Source organism: Pezoporus occidentalis, unplaced genomic scaffold (genome assembly GCF_034315485.1).
Source record: "Pezoporus occidentalis ecotype Australia unplaced genomic scaffold, CSIRO_AGI_Poc_V1 ctg450, whole genome shotgun sequence".
Classification (NCBI taxonomy): Eukaryota; Metazoa; Chordata; class Aves; order Psittaciformes; family Psittacidae; genus Pezoporus; species Pezoporus occidentalis.
The window spans coordinates 32,695-48,184 of record NW_026915781.1 but is presented as its reverse complement, the minus strand read 5'-3'; the positions used below and the strand labels follow the sequence as shown (position 1 = coordinate 48,184).

The 15,490-nt window shown below is 63.3% G+C and overlaps 5 protein-coding genes and 1 non-coding gene across 8 annotated transcripts; 1 reads left to right on the top strand and 5 right to left on the bottom strand.

The window, feature by feature from the left end:
- Positions 1-71: 71 nt before the first annotated feature.
- Positions 72-1,061, bottom strand: WDR83OS (WD repeat domain 83 opposite strand). Its single transcript, XM_062635390.1, has 4 exons — positions 924-1,061; positions 735-840; positions 254-351; positions 72-175 (listed from the first exon to the last, which is right to left on the bottom strand). Exons 1-4 carry the CDS (start codon positions 956-958, stop codon positions 109-111), a joined length of 306 nt encoding a protein of 101 aa, XP_062491374.1. The 5' UTR covers positions 959-1,061; the 3' UTR covers positions 72-108.
- Positions 1,005-3,112, top strand: WDR83 (WD repeat domain 83). Its single transcript, XM_062635389.1, has 9 exons — positions 1,005-1,140; positions 1,398-1,518; positions 1,604-1,709; positions 1,843-1,891; positions 1,961-2,087; positions 2,181-2,248; positions 2,344-2,452; positions 2,539-2,653; positions 2,740-3,112. The coding sequence occupies exons 1-9, from the start codon at positions 1,017-1,019 to the stop codon at positions 2,890-2,892; spliced, it is 972 nt and encodes a 323-aa protein (XP_062491373.1). The 5' UTR covers positions 1,005-1,016; the 3' UTR covers positions 2,893-3,112.
- On the bottom strand, positions 2,967-4,972 carry DHPS (deoxyhypusine synthase). 2 transcript variants are annotated; one of them, XM_062635387.1, is made up of 9 exons: positions 4,728-4,972; positions 4,491-4,652; positions 4,243-4,364; positions 4,081-4,177; positions 3,916-4,002; positions 3,712-3,742; positions 3,528-3,631; positions 3,329-3,454; positions 2,967-3,252 (listed from the first exon to the last, which is right to left on the bottom strand). In XM_062635387.1, exons 1-9 carry the CDS (start codon positions 4,926-4,928, stop codon positions 3,127-3,129), a joined length of 1,056 nt encoding a protein of 351 aa, XP_062491371.1. In that variant the 5' UTR covers positions 4,929-4,972; the 3' UTR covers positions 2,967-3,126. The 2 variants fall into 2 exon arrangements, with proteins under 2 accessions (XP_062491371.1, XP_062491370.1); XM_062635386.1 differs by having other exon boundaries at positions 3,712-3,817; positions 4,728-4,971.
- Positions 4,973-5,101: 129 nt separating this feature from the next.
- On the bottom strand, positions 5,102-7,710 carry FBXW9 (F-box and WD repeat domain containing 9). 2 transcript variants are annotated; one of them, XM_062635385.1, is made up of 10 exons: positions 7,448-7,710; positions 7,185-7,324; positions 6,970-7,098; positions 6,517-6,629; positions 6,343-6,434; positions 6,108-6,256; positions 5,865-5,945; positions 5,692-5,781; positions 5,524-5,589; positions 5,102-5,354 (listed from the first exon to the last, which is right to left on the bottom strand). In XM_062635385.1, the coding sequence occupies exons 1-10, from the start codon at positions 7,680-7,682 to the stop codon at positions 5,280-5,282; spliced, it is 1,170 nt and encodes a 389-aa protein (XP_062491369.1). In that variant the 5' UTR covers positions 7,683-7,710; the 3' UTR covers positions 5,102-5,279. The 2 variants fall into 2 exon arrangements, with proteins under 2 accessions (XP_062491369.1, XP_062491368.1); XM_062635384.1 differs by having other exon boundaries at positions 5,865-5,978; positions 7,448-7,709.
- Positions 7,711-8,254: 544 nt separating this feature from the next.
- TNPO2 (transportin 2) lies at positions 8,255-15,149 on the bottom strand. Its single transcript, XM_062635383.1, has 25 exons — positions 15,055-15,149; positions 14,557-14,677; positions 14,262-14,337; positions 13,995-14,144; positions 13,818-13,924; positions 13,603-13,736; positions 13,100-13,181; positions 12,895-13,017; positions 12,680-12,798; positions 12,539-12,599; positions 12,117-12,282; positions 11,856-12,008; positions 11,496-11,721; positions 10,903-11,074; positions 10,618-10,704; positions 10,418-10,525; positions 10,178-10,336; positions 10,003-10,090; positions 9,823-9,921; positions 9,641-9,736; positions 9,443-9,518; positions 9,249-9,348; positions 9,086-9,160; positions 8,866-8,997; positions 8,255-8,762 (listed from the first exon to the last, which is right to left on the bottom strand). The coding sequence occupies exons 2-24, from the start codon at positions 14,653-14,655 to the stop codon at positions 8,890-8,892; spliced, it is 2,664 nt and encodes an 887-aa protein (XP_062491367.1). The 5' UTR covers positions 14,656-14,677; positions 15,055-15,149; the 3' UTR covers positions 8,255-8,762; positions 8,866-8,889.
- Positions 12,355-12,421, bottom strand: LOC134172336 (small nucleolar RNA SNORD41). Its single transcript, XR_009967903.1, has one exon. It is a non-coding gene; the product is annotated as a small nucleolar RNA SNORD41 (small nucleolar RNA).
- Positions 15,150-15,490: the final 341 nt, after the last annotated feature.

Here is a 15,490-nt window from a genome sequence, read left to right as displayed (position 1 = left end):
CTCAGGCCCTCCCGGACCCCCCCCCATGAGCCCCCAGGCCTCAGGGGGCTCCAAGCAGGGTCCAGCCCTCACAAGCGAAGCAGCCCCTTTATTGCGCCGGCCCGGCCGTCACCATGGTGGGGACATGGGCTGCGGGTTCTGCAGGTAGGACATCACAACAGCTGAGATGGAGAGCCTGCAGCGGGGAGGAAAGAGACCGGCTCTGGTGCCTGCTCCACAGGGAACATGGCCCCTGGGCCCTGCCGCCACTCACATGAAGCTGCTCATCATCTGCTTCGTGTCCTCGGAGCTGCGGGAGTTCGCAAAGCTGATGAAGGAGCAGTAGACGGCGATCCAGGCGCACCACTTCAGCTGTGGGTGAGGGGTACGGCATGGGCATGGGCATGGGCCCTGTGTCCCCATAGCACCCAAGGATGGGCCCTGTGTCCCCATAGCACCCTGGGCATGGTCATGGGCCCTGTGTCCCCATAGCACCTTGGGCATGGTCCCGGTGTCCCCATAGTGCTCTGGGCACAGTTCCTGTGTCCCCATAGCACCCTGGGCATGGGCCCTGTGTCCCCATAGTGCTCTGGGCACAGTTCCTGTGTCCCCATAGCACCCTGGGCATGGGCCCTGTGTCCCCATAGTGCTCTGGGCACAGTTCCTGTGTCCCCATAGCACCCTGGGCATGGGCCCTGTGTCCCCATAGCGCCCTGGGCACGGTCCCCACCCGGTGCTAGTGCCGGTGCCCCCACCTTAAGCATGAGCCCGCACATGCTGAAGACCATCCCCAGCAGGTTCATGTAGTCGGGTGTGGGGTCCTCCAGCGCCGGGTTGGTCTCGGTGGCCGGTGGCTTGTACCTGGGGGCGGCGCTGTCAGAGGTGCCGTTCCCCCCCGTTCCCCCTCTGGTCACCCCGTTACACTCCCGGTGCCCCGGTCCCACCTGGCCACCCGTGCCGGCCGCCGCGGGTCCGCCATTCCGCGCCGCTGCCCACTTCCGCCGCCACCGGAAGAAGCTGCCGCGGCTCCAGCTCCGATGCCGGTCCCAGCCTCGCCAATGGCGTTCCCGCTGCCGCGGCCCACCCGGCCTGAGCTGCCGCAGCGGCAGGTGCGGACACTGGAGTGCGGGCAGGGAGCGGTGCGCGCCGTCCGCTTCAACGGTGCGAGGGGGGAAACAGGGATCCGGAAGCCGGGGGGAAGCGCGGTTCGGGTCCCGTCCCTGGGGAAACGGGACCTGGGGGGGAGGGCACGTGGGACTGCAATTCCCTGCTCCTACCCCATGGAGAGGCAGGGTCTGGTCCTCATCCCGCTGTGTGAGGCGCTGCGGGGGGCTCACTGTGAGCCCCAGTTGCTGGGGTGAGAACAGGCCGTTTGGGATGGTGGTGGGGGGGGTCACCGCATTGCCCCCCCATTCCAGTGGACGGGAATTACTGCCTGACCTGCGGCAGCGACAAGACTCTCAAGCTCTGGAACCCACACAAGGGCACAGCGCTTCGCTGCTACCAGGGCCACGGCTACGAGGTGCTGGACGCCGCCGGGTAAGGGGGACTGGGGGGACCCCAGCTCCGTGGGTGGAGCCCCCAGACCCACTGATGGGGTCCCCCCGTGTCCGTCCCCCGCCAGCTCTTTCGACAACAGCCACCTCTGCTCCTGCGGCGCCGACAAGACGGTGGCGCTGTGGGACGTGGCCACTGGGCAAGTGCTCCGCAAGTACCGGGGACACGCAGGGGTGAGGTTATGGAGGGGCTACGGTGGGGAGCTGGGGTCTTTGGGAGGGATCTAGGGGCTGAGGGAGGGAACTGAGGGGCTCCGGAGGGGTTTGAAGGTTCCCTGAGGGACACTGACTCCTGCTTCTCTCACAGAAAGTGAACTGTGTTCAGTTCAACGAGGAGGCCACTATCATTGTGTCAGGTAAGGGAGTTGGTTTTGGGGGAGGCTGTCAACACTAGAACCCCCCCCCATACCGTTTTCTTCCCCCAGGCTCTATTGACTCCACCGTCCGGTGCTGGGACTGCCGCTCACGCCGCCCCGACCCCGTCCAGGTGCTGGATGAGGCCAAGGATGGCGTCTCCAGTGTGAAGCTCTCCAACCATGAGATGCTTTCAGGGTGAGGCCCATGGGGACCCCCCCCCGTCCCCTACAATTCGGTGCAGCCGGGAGGGGCGCCACAACAGCAATTCCCCCCTTACCTTATACCCAGCTCTGTGGATGGCCACATCCGGCGCTATGACCTCCGTGCAGGGCAGCTCTACTGTGACTATGTTGGGAGTGAGTGAGCACCAAACCAGGGTGCTCAGGCCCCAAAACAGAGCCGGGGGGGGTCCTGTGCAACACCCCCCCCCAAAATCCCATGTGCTCCCCAGGCCCCATCACCAGCGTGTGCTTCAGCAAGGATGGGCAGTGCACCCTTGCTGCCAGCCTTGACTCCACACTGCGCCTGCTGGACAAGGACACGGGCGAGCTGCTGGGCGAGTATGAACCCCCTCCCCAGCGCCCTGTGCCCTGCCCAGGGGGTAGGAGTTTTGGGGACCCCCCACTTCCCCGTGTCCCCTCCATAGGTACAAGGGCCACCACAGCACGACATACCGGCTGGACTGCGTGTTGAGTGAGCAGGACACCCATGTGGGCTGTGCCTCTGAGGATGGACAAGTCTACTTCTGGGACCTTGTGGAGGTAAGGGGGTGAAAGGAGGCACGGGGGGTGCAAAACCATGTTTTGGTGTCCCCCCCCCCCCATCTTCTCACCCCCCGTGGTTTTAGGGCTCACTTGCTCGCAGCTTGCTGGTGGGCCGTGGCGTGGTGCAGTCTCTCTCTTTCCACCCCACCTTGCCCTGCCTGCTTGCTGCCACTGAGGGCCAGATCCAGCTCTGGCGGGAGGACTCCTTCCAAGAGCAGGGGGATACAGAGATGTGATGTGGGGAGTTGGGGGGTCACAGCCTGGGGGGGACCCCCTCTGTGCCCCCTAAGATCCAGGAATAAACCTGCTGTGCGGAGGAACTGTGGTGCTTTATTGGGAGCAGCTCAAATAAATACAAGCACTGGAAGGGGACACATACACACATGGATGGATTGGAACCCCTGCAGAGGTAGTTGGGGCTCAGCCCCTCACAAATGGGGGGTCCTCAACCCCCCCCCCAAAGTGGGGGTTCACTTCCCAACCTCCAGATCTGCCCCAGCACCATGTCCTGCTGGATCCAAAGGGAAAGCATCAGCTCTCTGGGCAAACGTCTCTGCCACCAACAGCGGGAAGACAAGGGAGGCATCAGCATAGACCTGGGGGCAGGGAAGAAGGGTGAGAATTGGGGACCCCCTCCGGGTACCCCCAAATCCTTCCCTTACCCCATCTCACCTTGATGGGGGTGGCATCCATGCGGATCTTGCCCCAGGACACAGCCTCATCTGGCCGTGCTCCCGAGTCGGAGCCATCAAACTCCTGTGCTGTGTTCACGTAGACAGAGAAATCGGCCCCGTTCCTCTGTGGGGCAAAAACGGGGGTGACCCCTGACCCTGGGAGGGGGGATTTGGGGGGGTCCCTCCTATGTCCTCACCATGAGGTTGGCATTGGCAATGTGGTGCTTCACCAGGCCCCCACCCAGGATGATCATCCCTGTCTTCCTCGCGAAGATGGCCTCGGTGTTGATGAGGCGCAGGTCTGCAGAATGGGTGCTGTCATGGGGGACCCCGATGGCCAGGGGGGCCCCAGTGTCCAGTCCCCCAAGGGGACACACTGACCTTCCACTATATCCAGCACCAGCCCCGGGCGCTTGTAGGAGTGGAAGAAGATCATGTCCCCGAGGGAGCCGTCGGTGAGTGCTGGGCTCAGCACCGGGATCTTGTTCTAGAACACAGTGTGAGCACAGGCAAAGAGGGGATGGTGTCACCCCCCCCATGGTGATCCTGTGTCCCTCATGTCATCCCCTCACTGTGTCCACCAACCTTCTGTGCCCAGTAACAGACTGACTCTGGGTTGTTGATCTCCTGGCCCAGCCGTGCGATCATCCTTGACGGGGTCCACTTTGTGCCCTGTGGGAGCAGCACACTGAGCCCCCCCCCCCCCATGTCTCCCTGTGTCCCCTTCAGTACCCCATTCAAGTCGCCCACCTGTGTTTCCTGCTCGTCCACCATCTTCTCCAAAATGGGCATCAACCAGTCCTCAAACTTGCAATAGTTATCGTTGGGCACCAAGAGGTTCCCAATCCTGGGAATCAGGATCAGGAGCAGTCCTGGAGGAGACCCCCATGCCCCAAAGGGGACCCCATGTACCTGTTGATCCCGCTCTGGCGCAGCTCCTGACCCCTGAGGCTGAAGTCCCCGATGTAGGTGGGCGCCAGGCACTTGATGAGATCTTCCTCCACCCCCCCGGCCGTGGTCACCAGCACGTCCACCTGGGCAGGGGGCCAGACAGCGTTGGGGATGCCCTGGGACAACCCCGAGAGGGCACTGGGAATGCCACAGGACACAAAGAGCGCAGGCTCTCTCCTTGGACCACCCCCCCGGGGGGCCGCACGCACCATGTTGTGCTGCACCAGGTACCGGATGCTCTCCCGGACGCCGGAGCTGATGAGGTTGGACGTGAAGCCCAAGAAGATGGTGCAGCCCGAGGGCGGCCGCTGCCCGCCCAGCCCGGCGCGGCCCCGCTCCTCCTCGCTCAGCGGCTCCAGCTTCGCCTCGATCTATGGGGGCGGAGGAGAGGGGTCAGGACCAGACCCGGGACCCCCCCTCTCCCCGCCCCGGTCCCCGGTTCGCACCATGCGGTGGATCTCGGCGGCGGCCTGCGCGAAGCTGGTGGCCTGGAAGCCGGTGGTGAGGAAGGAGCGCAGCAGCGCGGCGTGGTTCGGGCCGCCCGCGAAGTCGTAGCCGCGCACCGGGAGGGCGTCGGGCGGCAGCGGCCCGCTCGGCCTCAGCACGGCCCGAAGCGCCGCGGCGGGGACGGACCCCGGCGCCGCCATCGCGCTCCCGCGGCTCCTTTTCACCGCTCCGCGCCGCCGCTGAGCGCCGCCATCTTGAAGGCGGGACGGTGGCCGAGGAGGGGCAAGACTCCCAAAAGCGAAAAGGGTGGCGCCGCCCGCTCCATCCCCTGCGGTGCCCCAAACCAGCCCGATTTCGCCCCAAAACCACCGTGTCTCCAAAATCCGTTTAATACCCAGGAACAAGCACCAGGCTGCCAGCCCCAGCGAGGGCCCCGGGACCGGCCCGTGGCTCTTCCGTGTCGGGGGGGCTCAGATGGGACCCTGCGCCCTACAGGGAGTCCCTGGAACCCTGGTTGGGTGCAGTGTTAAGGCGAGACGGCAGCAGCAGCATCAGGTCCGGAGCCTCCACACCTCGACCGAGAGGCCCCCCGAGGCGGCTGCCACCACATCACCCTCCACGCTGATCTGAGGGGGAACAAGAGGGAGGTCAGGGCACTGCTTGGGGGGCACTGCCCCACCCCACGGAGCCCCTGGTCCCGGGACAATCGCAGAAGACATTGCAGAGAGCAGGATGCTTGCACACACGTGTACACGCATATGCAGGGGTTACACAGGTGTGTGAGAGCCTCCTCACCCCATTGAGCACTTCATCTTGCGTCCAGGAGCAGATGGTGCGGGGAGGGTCCGTAGGGACGTGTATCTGCAACAGAGCAAAAGCCCATTGACATGCTCCAGCCCCACACCATGGGGGTCAGAGCCCCCCAGACCCAGTGCTCTGAGATGGGCACAGGGGGAATCTCACCCGCAGTGACCTGTCGATAGAGGTGGTGTAGAGGGAGCCCAGCGAGTGCCAGAGCCCTGTGATCTGCAGCCGGTGCCCTACATCGAAGTACTGCACGGAAGGGGCACAGAACCCCAGTGTGAGAGCTCAGGGTACCCCCTGTGCTCCCCAACCTCCCTCCTCGGGGGCCCTACCTGTGTGGGCTGGAAGCTGCCGGTGCTGTTCCCAAAGACATAGACCTGGCCACGGTTGTCCCCAGCCCAGAGCTCTGCTCCCTGGTAGGACATGGAGACCAGATAGCTCTTCAGCTGTGGGATGAGCAGGTACAGAGAGCATGAGGGGCTCCTGCTGCCCCCCACATCTCAGGGCCAACATTAGAGCTGGTGCTAAGGGACAGACTCCCCTTGTCCCCCCGTTCTGGGGGGGGTTGGACCCACCTGCAGTCGCTGGAGGACCCTGGCAGCCCGTCGATCATAGACAACGAGCGTCCGGTCCTCGCTGCCCGACAAGATGAGCTGCTCATCAGCCACCAGGGCCAGGACGGCACTGGTGTGGGGCTTGTAGCTGTGCACCGGGGGCTGCCCAGCTGCACCAGGACAAGGTGGGGGGTGTTGAGCTGAGAACGCCCCTTCATCCCATGTACCCCCTCCCCCAGTCCTGGGCAGCACCAACCTCGCAGGTCATAGATGGTCACAGTCCTGTTGAAGGTGCCAGTGATGAGGACGTTGGGGCGATAGGACAAGCACAGCACAGCAGCCTTCTCCCTGCAGGCAAGGAAAGGGATGGGGGCAGCTGCCCCCCCACTCCTGATACCCCCAAAACACCCTCCCCCCCCCAGGGCATTACCTGATCTCCCCAAACTGCTGCCCCTCAGCCTCCAAGTCCCACAGCTTCACGGTGCTGTCCCAGGAGCCTGAGCACACTTTGTTGTCTTGGGAGTCCAAGCACCAGACCCAGCCCTTGGGAATCATGGAATGGGGGTGGATTGGGAAGAAGGGCAGAGACACCTTCCACTACAGCAGGCTGCTCCAAGCCCCATCCAACCTGGCCTTGAGCACTGCCAGGGATGGGGCAGCTTCTCCTCCAGTTTTTCCTTGGGATCACCCCAACTCAGGGCTCTGGATGAGCTCATGACGTTCCCACCTTGGTCCCTCTGAATCCATTCATTCCCTCCTGCTCCACGTATCAGCAGACTCAAACCCGTGCCTGGGCTCACAACTGCTCCAGGACCCCCCCCAGAATGCAACAACAGGGACTTGAAGGGGACGGGGGGGGGGGGAATAATGCCCATGCCCCCACCTTGTGCGTCCCAGTGCGCTCGGTGCCGAGGGTCTTTGCCAGCACGCTGCCGGGGGCCCGGCCGAGCTGCTGCAGGTCCCACACGTTGACGTTGCGGTCGCGGGCCCCCGACACACACAAAGTCCCCCCCTGTGACAGGGGAAGGAGACAGAAATGAGGTAGGGACCCCCTCCTTTAACTGCCACAGCCCCGACTTTAGCCTGGCACGGCCCTACCTGCAGCAGGAGGACGGTGTCAACAGAAGCAAAGTGGCCCTCGTCCAGGGAGAAGTGCTCCATGGGGGCCCCGTTGCCCCCCCAGCGCTGCAGATGCTCCTCCATGTCCACACAGGCAGCTGACCAGTCGAACCCCTCTTCTGTGGGGAGGCAGAGAGGACCCCAAAACTGATGGGGAGGACGGGGGGACCCAACGCAGCCACTTTGCCCTAAGTAGCAGGGATGTGGGGTGAAGGAGGGTGGTTCCTGGACCCACACCTCACCTTCCAGGACGGGGAAACGGCCACGGGCGCTGCGCTGGAGGCGGAGCCGCCAGGTAACGACGTCCCGGGCCAGGGCCCGCAGCACGCGGCACACGCGGGGCAGCACCTCCCGTACCTCCCGCGCCCCGAGGTACCCGCAGATTCGCAGCAGCAGCTCTGGCGGCAGCGCCAGCAGCGACCCCGCGCCTGCCGGCGGCGGCACCGGGACCCCGCGCTCCTCTGCCGGCCCCTCCATGGCTGAGGGGGAGCGAGGGGGCGCCTGAGCACCTTCCGGTGGCCGGTAATAGCGGGACCCGTCCCCCCCGCACTCGGGTACTCTTTGAACTCCCGGTACCGGAACCCACCACCACAACGCGGCCCCCGGTACCGGGACCACCTCAAAGTCCCCGTCCCTTCCCCCCCCTCCCCCCCCGGCTCGTTCCGGCACCGGGCCCAGCCCCGCCGCGTCCCGTCTCCACGGCCACCGTAAGCCCCACTTCCGGCGCGACAAACCCCCACCCCCCAGTGACCAGCGCCTCGCCCAATGAGCTTGAGACCCTAGTGTTGGCGTCATCGAGCTGCGACGGGACACATCCACGTGTGGACACCGGGAGCACCGGCATCAAACCTCGTGTCCCGCGTCGTGTCCGTCCCCCGTCCCGTCCCCGTCCCCCCCCCCCCGCCCGAATAAACGACACCGGGACGGGGACGGTCAACAACAGACTCTTTACCGAGCAGGAGAAGGGGGGAACGCGGCCCCCCCCGCACCCCGTCCCTGCGGGACACCCACCAACACCTCCCCCCTCCCCCCATTCCCACCCTGTAAACGGTAAAAAACGAAAAAAAAAAAAAAAAAACCGGGGAAAGAAACCACAAGAAACGTGGCACCGACTCGCTCACGACGAAGCACAACGGCGGCGGCTCGGCCCGGCCCCCCCCACCCGGCCTCCCGCTTCCCCCCCCTCCCCCCCGGGCCGGGGCCGCTCTACATGTTCTACGCATGAGGATGGGGCAGGGGGGGAGGCACCATGCGGAGGGGGAGGGGTGGAAACATCCTACAACGGAAAAAGGGGGGGAATCCCCGGTTTTGGACCCTTTCGCCCCGGTTTTTGCTCTCCCCTCCCCCCCTTCAGGGATTTGGGTTGCCCCTTCTGGGGGGCTACCCCCCCCCCCCCAACCCCCCTTTCCCTTCCTTCCCCTCCACACCCCGGGGGTGAAAGCAATGGCGGGGCTCCCCCCAGGGGACGGGGTGCAGCGCGGGGCACCGCCAAACCCCTCCCTGTGTGCAGTGGGGGGACACGCCCGCTCCCAACCACTGTCCCGACGGCTTCCCGACCTGTAAGAGGGTGGAAAATGGGTTCAGGGGGAGCCTGTTCGTCATGGAGGGGGCCCATCTGCCCACCCTCCGGTTTGGGGGGGCTGTAGCCCTCCCCCCAGACCTGATTCCGATGCTTTGGCCTGGCCTAGACCCCATAGAATGCTGCCAGCCGGTCCTTGAGCAAAGGTGGGAACTGCTCCGAAAACTGCTGCCAGTTTTCCTCCCCAACCTGGTCCTTGAAGCCATGAAGGATCTGGGTAGGGGAAGGGGGAGCTTGACACTAAGGGGGACCCCTCACCATGGAGGTGGGGCTCCTCACTGTCCCCATGTCCCGTCCTGACCTTATAGAACATGTCCCGCAGGTCATCTTTGGGGCTCACCCAGGATGCGACAGCATCGCAGAAGAAAATGAAGTCCTGGGGGGGGGAAGTGTTATAATGGGATAACCCCCACCCCCAGCACCCCAAAACCACTGCTGGGTGTCCCCCCCCCACTCCCCAATACCTGCACGACCCCCCCAGGGTTCACCCCAATCATCACACAGATGCCTCGGAAAGCTGAGTCCTTCTCTTCATTGTCCCGGATGTTCCGGAGAGATGTGCACCTGCAGGAGGAGGGAGGAAGAAAGTGGAGTTCAGTGACACCTGCTCTCCTAATTAGGTGGCGTGGGAACCCCAAAGCTTACCCGCCCCACTCACCAGGGCCGGATGAACTGCTGCAGCATGGGGGCCACCTCCTGCGGGCACACGAAGCCCAAGCGCCCAATGGTGATGGCTGAGGGTACAGGGAGGGCATTTGGGAGGCACAGCAGGGGAAGGAGCTCCCCCCCAGCAACCAGTCCCCCCAAACTCCCATGTGGGGATTCCTCTGTGCCACACCCCCCCCGCCCCCCTTACCTGTGTTTTCTAGGAGGGTTTTGGGGGTGTTGGGGCGATTGATGATCTCTACCAGGTTGTTGAGCACCATCTGGACGTATGGCTGCATCTCTGCCCCTGCAAGCAAGCGGGGGGAGGGGTTATCAGGATTGGGGAAGCTCAGATGAGCTTTGGTGGGGCTGAGGGGGGCCCAAACCACTCACCCATCTGCATGCAGATCTCCCCAATGGCCCAGGTCGCATTGTTGCAGACAGAGATGAACTCAGGGTTGAGGTTGGTGCCCAGGATGGGCATGAATTCAGCTGCGGTGGGAACAGACTCAGTGCCAGCCCCCCCCCAACTTCATTTTGGGCTTCCCCCCCTTATTCAAGCCCCACACGCACCAATGCAGGGCTTGACGTGCACGAAACAAGCCTTGGTGAGGTCACCCAGGAGGGCAAAGGAGCTCTGCCGCACCTCAGGCATGGTGTCCTGTGGGCAGCAGGCAGGGGCTGAGACTGGGGGCCCCCAAACTGGGCTGGGGGGCTCCTAGGTGGAAAAGGGGGGTCCTCCCTTTACCTGCATGCACTGGAAAAGCAGTGTCATGATGTTGCTCCGAGCCACCAACTGCTCCACGTGGCAGCCAAGCCCTTCGGCCAAGCCACTGAGCAGGTCCAGGGCCACGATCATGAAATCCTTATCAGGGGCTTCATACTGTTCCGGGTGCTGGTTGTACATCTGGGGGAGGATACAGGACCCCCATAGTCACCTCATGAAGGGGATGACATGCCCCAGCAACCCCAGCACCCAAGGGCCCACCATGGCTTGAGCCAGTGTCTTCTGCACCAGGGTGACGCAGCGCTGGTAGACAGGCTCGCAGTAGGGCAGGAAACCGCTCTGCAGCGCAGTGGCCACCGAGGACAGGCACTGCAGGCGATGGGGAGGACAGCAATGGGGTGGAAGGGGGATTAAGGCACAGATCAGCTCCCAGATGCTGCCCTCTGCACCTCCCAGCTCACCTCCAGCAGTGGGAAAAGGTCCTTGTCTTCATCCTTCAGCTCATTCCACTTCTGGATGAGTGGAGGCATCAGCTTCTGGATGTATTCCTGATGGGAGAGATCCCAGCATGGGGAAGGGGATACACACAGGGGACACCCCCCCTCAGCCCAGGGACCATCAGAACAGAGAGATCCACACTGGCACTTCGGGATTCGAATGTCTGTTGGCACTCGTCATCATGGGTCCCAGGCCTGCGACATGGAGAGGGGACACACTGGGGTGAAGGGGGACATCCCACACCGTACCGGCTGGTTAAGGTGGTGCCCCACGGAGTCAGCCAGGGTCCCAATGGCATCGTAGAGGATGAGCAGGTTCTTGTGCTGGTACTTGCCAAAGGCAAAGACCAGCGTGTCCAGGATGAAGCTGAGGTATGGCACCAGCTCTGTGCACGCCTCCTCCTCCAGCGTGGCGAAGGCGCTGAGGGGGAGGAGGAAGAGTCAGGATCCCCCCTCAACCCCATTCCAACACTGCCAGGGATACTTCATCCAAACCTCCATTCAACCCATTCCACTGTTCCACAGCCCTTCTTCCTGAGATCCTATCTAACTCTAATTCTTCTTCCCACTGGAAGCTGTTCCTCCTCATCCCATTTCTCTATCTCTTGTTCAAAGCCCCTCTCCAGGTTTCTTGTAGCCCCTTTAAGCACTGGGAGCTGCTTTAAAGTCCCCCTGGAGCCTTCTCCAGCCTCTCGTTCCCAGCTCTCAGCCTGGCTCCAGAGCAGTTAAATCTCTGTGGCCTGCTCTGCCCCCCTTTCATCACAGCACCTCAAACTCCTCCTCCCACCCAGATCCAGCACCCAAAACCCCAACCCTGGGGGTGGTCCCCACTGTCCCTGTACCTGCAGGCAGCCTCCTGCACTCGCTTGTTGCTGTCGAGGATGCGCTTCAGGAGCTCGGTCATGAGAGGCTTGAGGTACATGTCAGGGGGCTGGCTGACCACCCAGTGCGCGTAGCGGCTCAGTGTCCAGCACGCGATGGAGCGCACCAGTGCCTTCTTGTCCGCCAGGCACCGGATGAGGTGTGGGATCAGCTCGGGCAGGTACGGCACCATCCCCTGCATGCAGCCTGCGGGCATGGGCACCGTCATGCACAGCACCCGAGAAGCAGGAGCACAGCACCCACCTTCAGCAATGGCCCCCAGCACCACGAGCACAGTACCCACCTTCAGCAATGGCCCCCAGCATGAGCATAGTACTCACCTTCAGCAATGGCCCCCAGCACCAGGATGCCTGACTCCTTGATGACCCACTCAGGGTGGAAAAGCAGCTCCTTGAGCAGTGGGAGCAGATGTGGGAGCAGCTCTTCCCGGAAGACATTGGCCAGGACGTCCAGCGCGGCAGCCGAGCACTTCCCTGCGGGGCCAGGGGGTCAATCCCACCCCAACGAGCTCCATCTCATCCCATGTTGGGTTTTATCCCCCCAAAGCCGAGGCTGCCACTCCCAAAAGGACACCCCCATACTCAGGTTCCAGTCGGAGAGAGTGTCATCGTCATCCTCATCCTCTGCATCCTCGGGGTCCTGTGCCCTCTCCTCCTCGTGCTGCAACGTGACTGTGCGGGACTTGTGGAAGCGGGGCTTGATGTCCTGCTCGCTGTCGGGAATGGCCTCGTCCTCCTCCACGTCCCCCTGTGGGGACAACGGGACATCATGTCACACCGCAGGGAACCTGCATCACCTACCCTAGGGATCCTCAGCCCGACGGATCAGACAGTACGAACACAACAGCCATCACCAGCATCAGCTCTGAAGCTGTCATCACATCCAGGGGGACTCAGGGTGGCTCCTGCTGTACCAGCCCCTCCAGTTTAACCACTTCCAGCCTCACAGTGCAGAAGGAGGAATAGGAAGGAGCCCCCTTCCCATTCCCACCCCAACCTCACACCTTGAGCAGGATGATGTCGATCTCCGAGTACTTCATACCATTCACCAGGATGGGGATAAGCCTGAAAAAGGGGTGGAATTAAGGGGCAAGGAGGGTCTTGCGGATGCTATGGGACGAGGTGGGGGTGCTCTGAGCACTCACTGCACCAGATGGGAGGTCAGCACCTCCTTGCAGATGGGCTGCTCGGCCAATGTCAACCAGAACTCACAGGCCTCCAGGGCCACGTTCTCATCGCTGTCCTGTGTCCGCTGCAGCATGTACTGCAGGGAAGGGGGCAACACAACACATGAACCCCAAAACTCACCCACTGGGGGGTCCGATGGGCTCCACCCCCTTTTTGCCGCTCAAGGCCTCACCTGGATGATGCTGTGCATGTGGGGGATGAGGCGGTCGATGCGCACCTCCAGCAGCATCACCAGTGCACGGCACACATTCTTCCGCACCTCAGGATCCTCATCCACAGCCAGAGCAAAGAGGTGCTGGGGAGGAAAGAGGACACACACACACACACTTGCTGCTGGCCCCCCTCGGAGCTGCTCCCGTGGCGGGGGTTCCACTCACCTCGATGAAGGTGTCGATGTTCTCCATCAGTGCCTGAGCCCGGTCCATAATGAACTGGTTGACGCAAGCGATGGCGTGAGACCTGGGTGGGGTGTGTGCGCGTTAGCAAATGAGGTGAAAAGGAGGAGGGGGGCAGCCCCAATGCCCCCTACCCCAGCACCCCACAGGCTTGCTCCAATCCACACTTGGGACACACACACACAGGATGATCCCCATGAGATGATGTTGGCTGATCTTGAAGTGCCCAACCTGGGCGGAGGATCCCTAAATCATCACCACTTGGGGGGCGGCACAAATGGAATTAGAGGGCAGGATGAGGACACCCCCAATGCAAATCCCAACCTGTGGCTGTGGGCCCAGGAATCACCCATTTCCCACCCCACCTCATCCAGCAGCCACCGTGATGGCTGGGGGCCGCCCCCCAACATTCCCAACCCTCCTGAGTGGCCCCCAACCCCACGATGGGGCTGCAGTGGGTGTGCCCCCAAAGGCCCCCTCAATACCTGATCTTGGGGCTGCAATGCTTGAAAAACTGAAGGAACTTGGGGATCATGACATTGAGAGGCCGGTTGAGCGCGTCACTATCCAGGAGCTCGGAGGAGTCCTCACAGATCTTCTGCAAGGCCCCAAACGCTCCCTGGGTGCCAAGAAGGGGTCAGCCTCAGGCACGGACTCCCCCCCCCGCCCCGCCCCGGTGACCCCTCCAGGCCCCACACACCTCACACGTGTTGTAGTCCTCGGAGTTGAGAAGGTTGCAGAGCTGAGGGAGCAGCTCCGGCCACATCTGCAGCTCCCCCTTGGAGGCAATCGTGGTGATGAGGATGCCTGGATGGGAATGGGGTGGTTGTCAGCACAAAGTGGGGGGCAGGGTTGCTTGGGGACCCCCCATGCTCACCAATGGTGGCTCGGATTAGGGAGGAGGCGTCGCCGATGTTGTTGAGACATTCCTGCTTGATGAACTCAGCCACGGGCTGTGGGAAGCTCTGGAAATGGGCTTTAACATTGTTCTTCAGGATGAGGCCGCTCAGAGAACGTGTTGGCTCATCTGAGGAGGGACGACAAAGGCTTATGGGGGGGCTGCAGGGACCTCTGAGCCAGGAATGGGCAGCTCGGCTCCTGCATCCACCTCTGCCCCCCCAAAATGCCTGTGGCCTCCCCCGACCTTCAGACTTGAGGCGCGTGAGGACGAAGATCAAGTAGTTGTTGAAGTCGGGGAATTGGTTCAACTGCTTCAGTTTCTGCTCTGTAGGTTAAGGATGGTTGCTGGGGACACCGGGGGGGTGTGGGGCCATGGGGGGCGGTGCTGGGTAGACGGGGGGGGGGCACCGGGAGGGTGTTGGGGCCACCAGGAGGAGGGCTGGGGGCAGCGGGCGGGGGGCTGGGGTCAAGGTGGTGGTGGGGGGTGAGGACAGGGGGAGGGTGCTGGGGACACCGGGGGGAGTTCCTGGGGGGGATACATCCTGCACCACACGCTGCGTGGCCGTGTTGGGTGACTGCGAGTCCTTGAGCAGCTGCAGGACCTGCTGCAGGCCCTGCTCGTCCGGCTGCCAGTCCATGGCTCCGGTGGGGGCACACAGCCTGGCGGGGGGGGAGCAACAGGGGTAAGGAGAATACAGGGAGTAGAGCTCCCCATTTGCTCCCCCAGCCTCTCTTTGACCCCATAACCCCGGTATTATACCCCCCCCTTTGTTTTCCCCCCACCCTCCACCCCATTTGCAACCCCCAGCTCCGGTTTGGCCCCCATAACGCCCCCCCCTCAGTTTTATAACCGCCCCCCCCCCCAGCTCTGGTTTGACCCCCATAATAGCACCCAGTTGTACCCCCCCCCAGCTCTCTCCCGCCATCGCATCCCCATCCCGCCCCCCGAACGCCCATTTACCGCCATAACGCCCTCCCCCACCCCCCCTGCAGCCCGGTGCCACCAGGCCCCGCGCCGCTTCCCGCCTCCCCCGTACCTGTCCGGGGTTGAAGGGGGGTGTTCCGGTGCACAGTGGAAGGGGGGGGTGTCCCGGATATATCAGGGAGGGGAGGAGAGTTAACGAGGAACGGGGGGGTCACCGGCGGGGCCCTAGCGCGACACGCGGGCGCTGACCCCCGGCGGCCACCGTCCGCCCCGCGCGGGAAGGACGGGCCGCATCACGTGGCGCGGGGGCGGGGCCACGTGGGGAATGGTGGGCGGGAATGAGAATGCGCAGTGGTCGCTCCCGCCAACCACGGCCCTGAACTGTGTTACCCGGCGTGCCCCGCGACGTGGGACGTACCACTAAGGGGGCGTTGGGGGGGGGTGTGGTGGTGAGGGAACAAGGGAGCGCTGCGAAACACCGGGAATGAGACCAGGGATTGCTGGAAAAGACTGGGGACGGGATCAGGGAGCGCTGGGAGCCCCAAGCC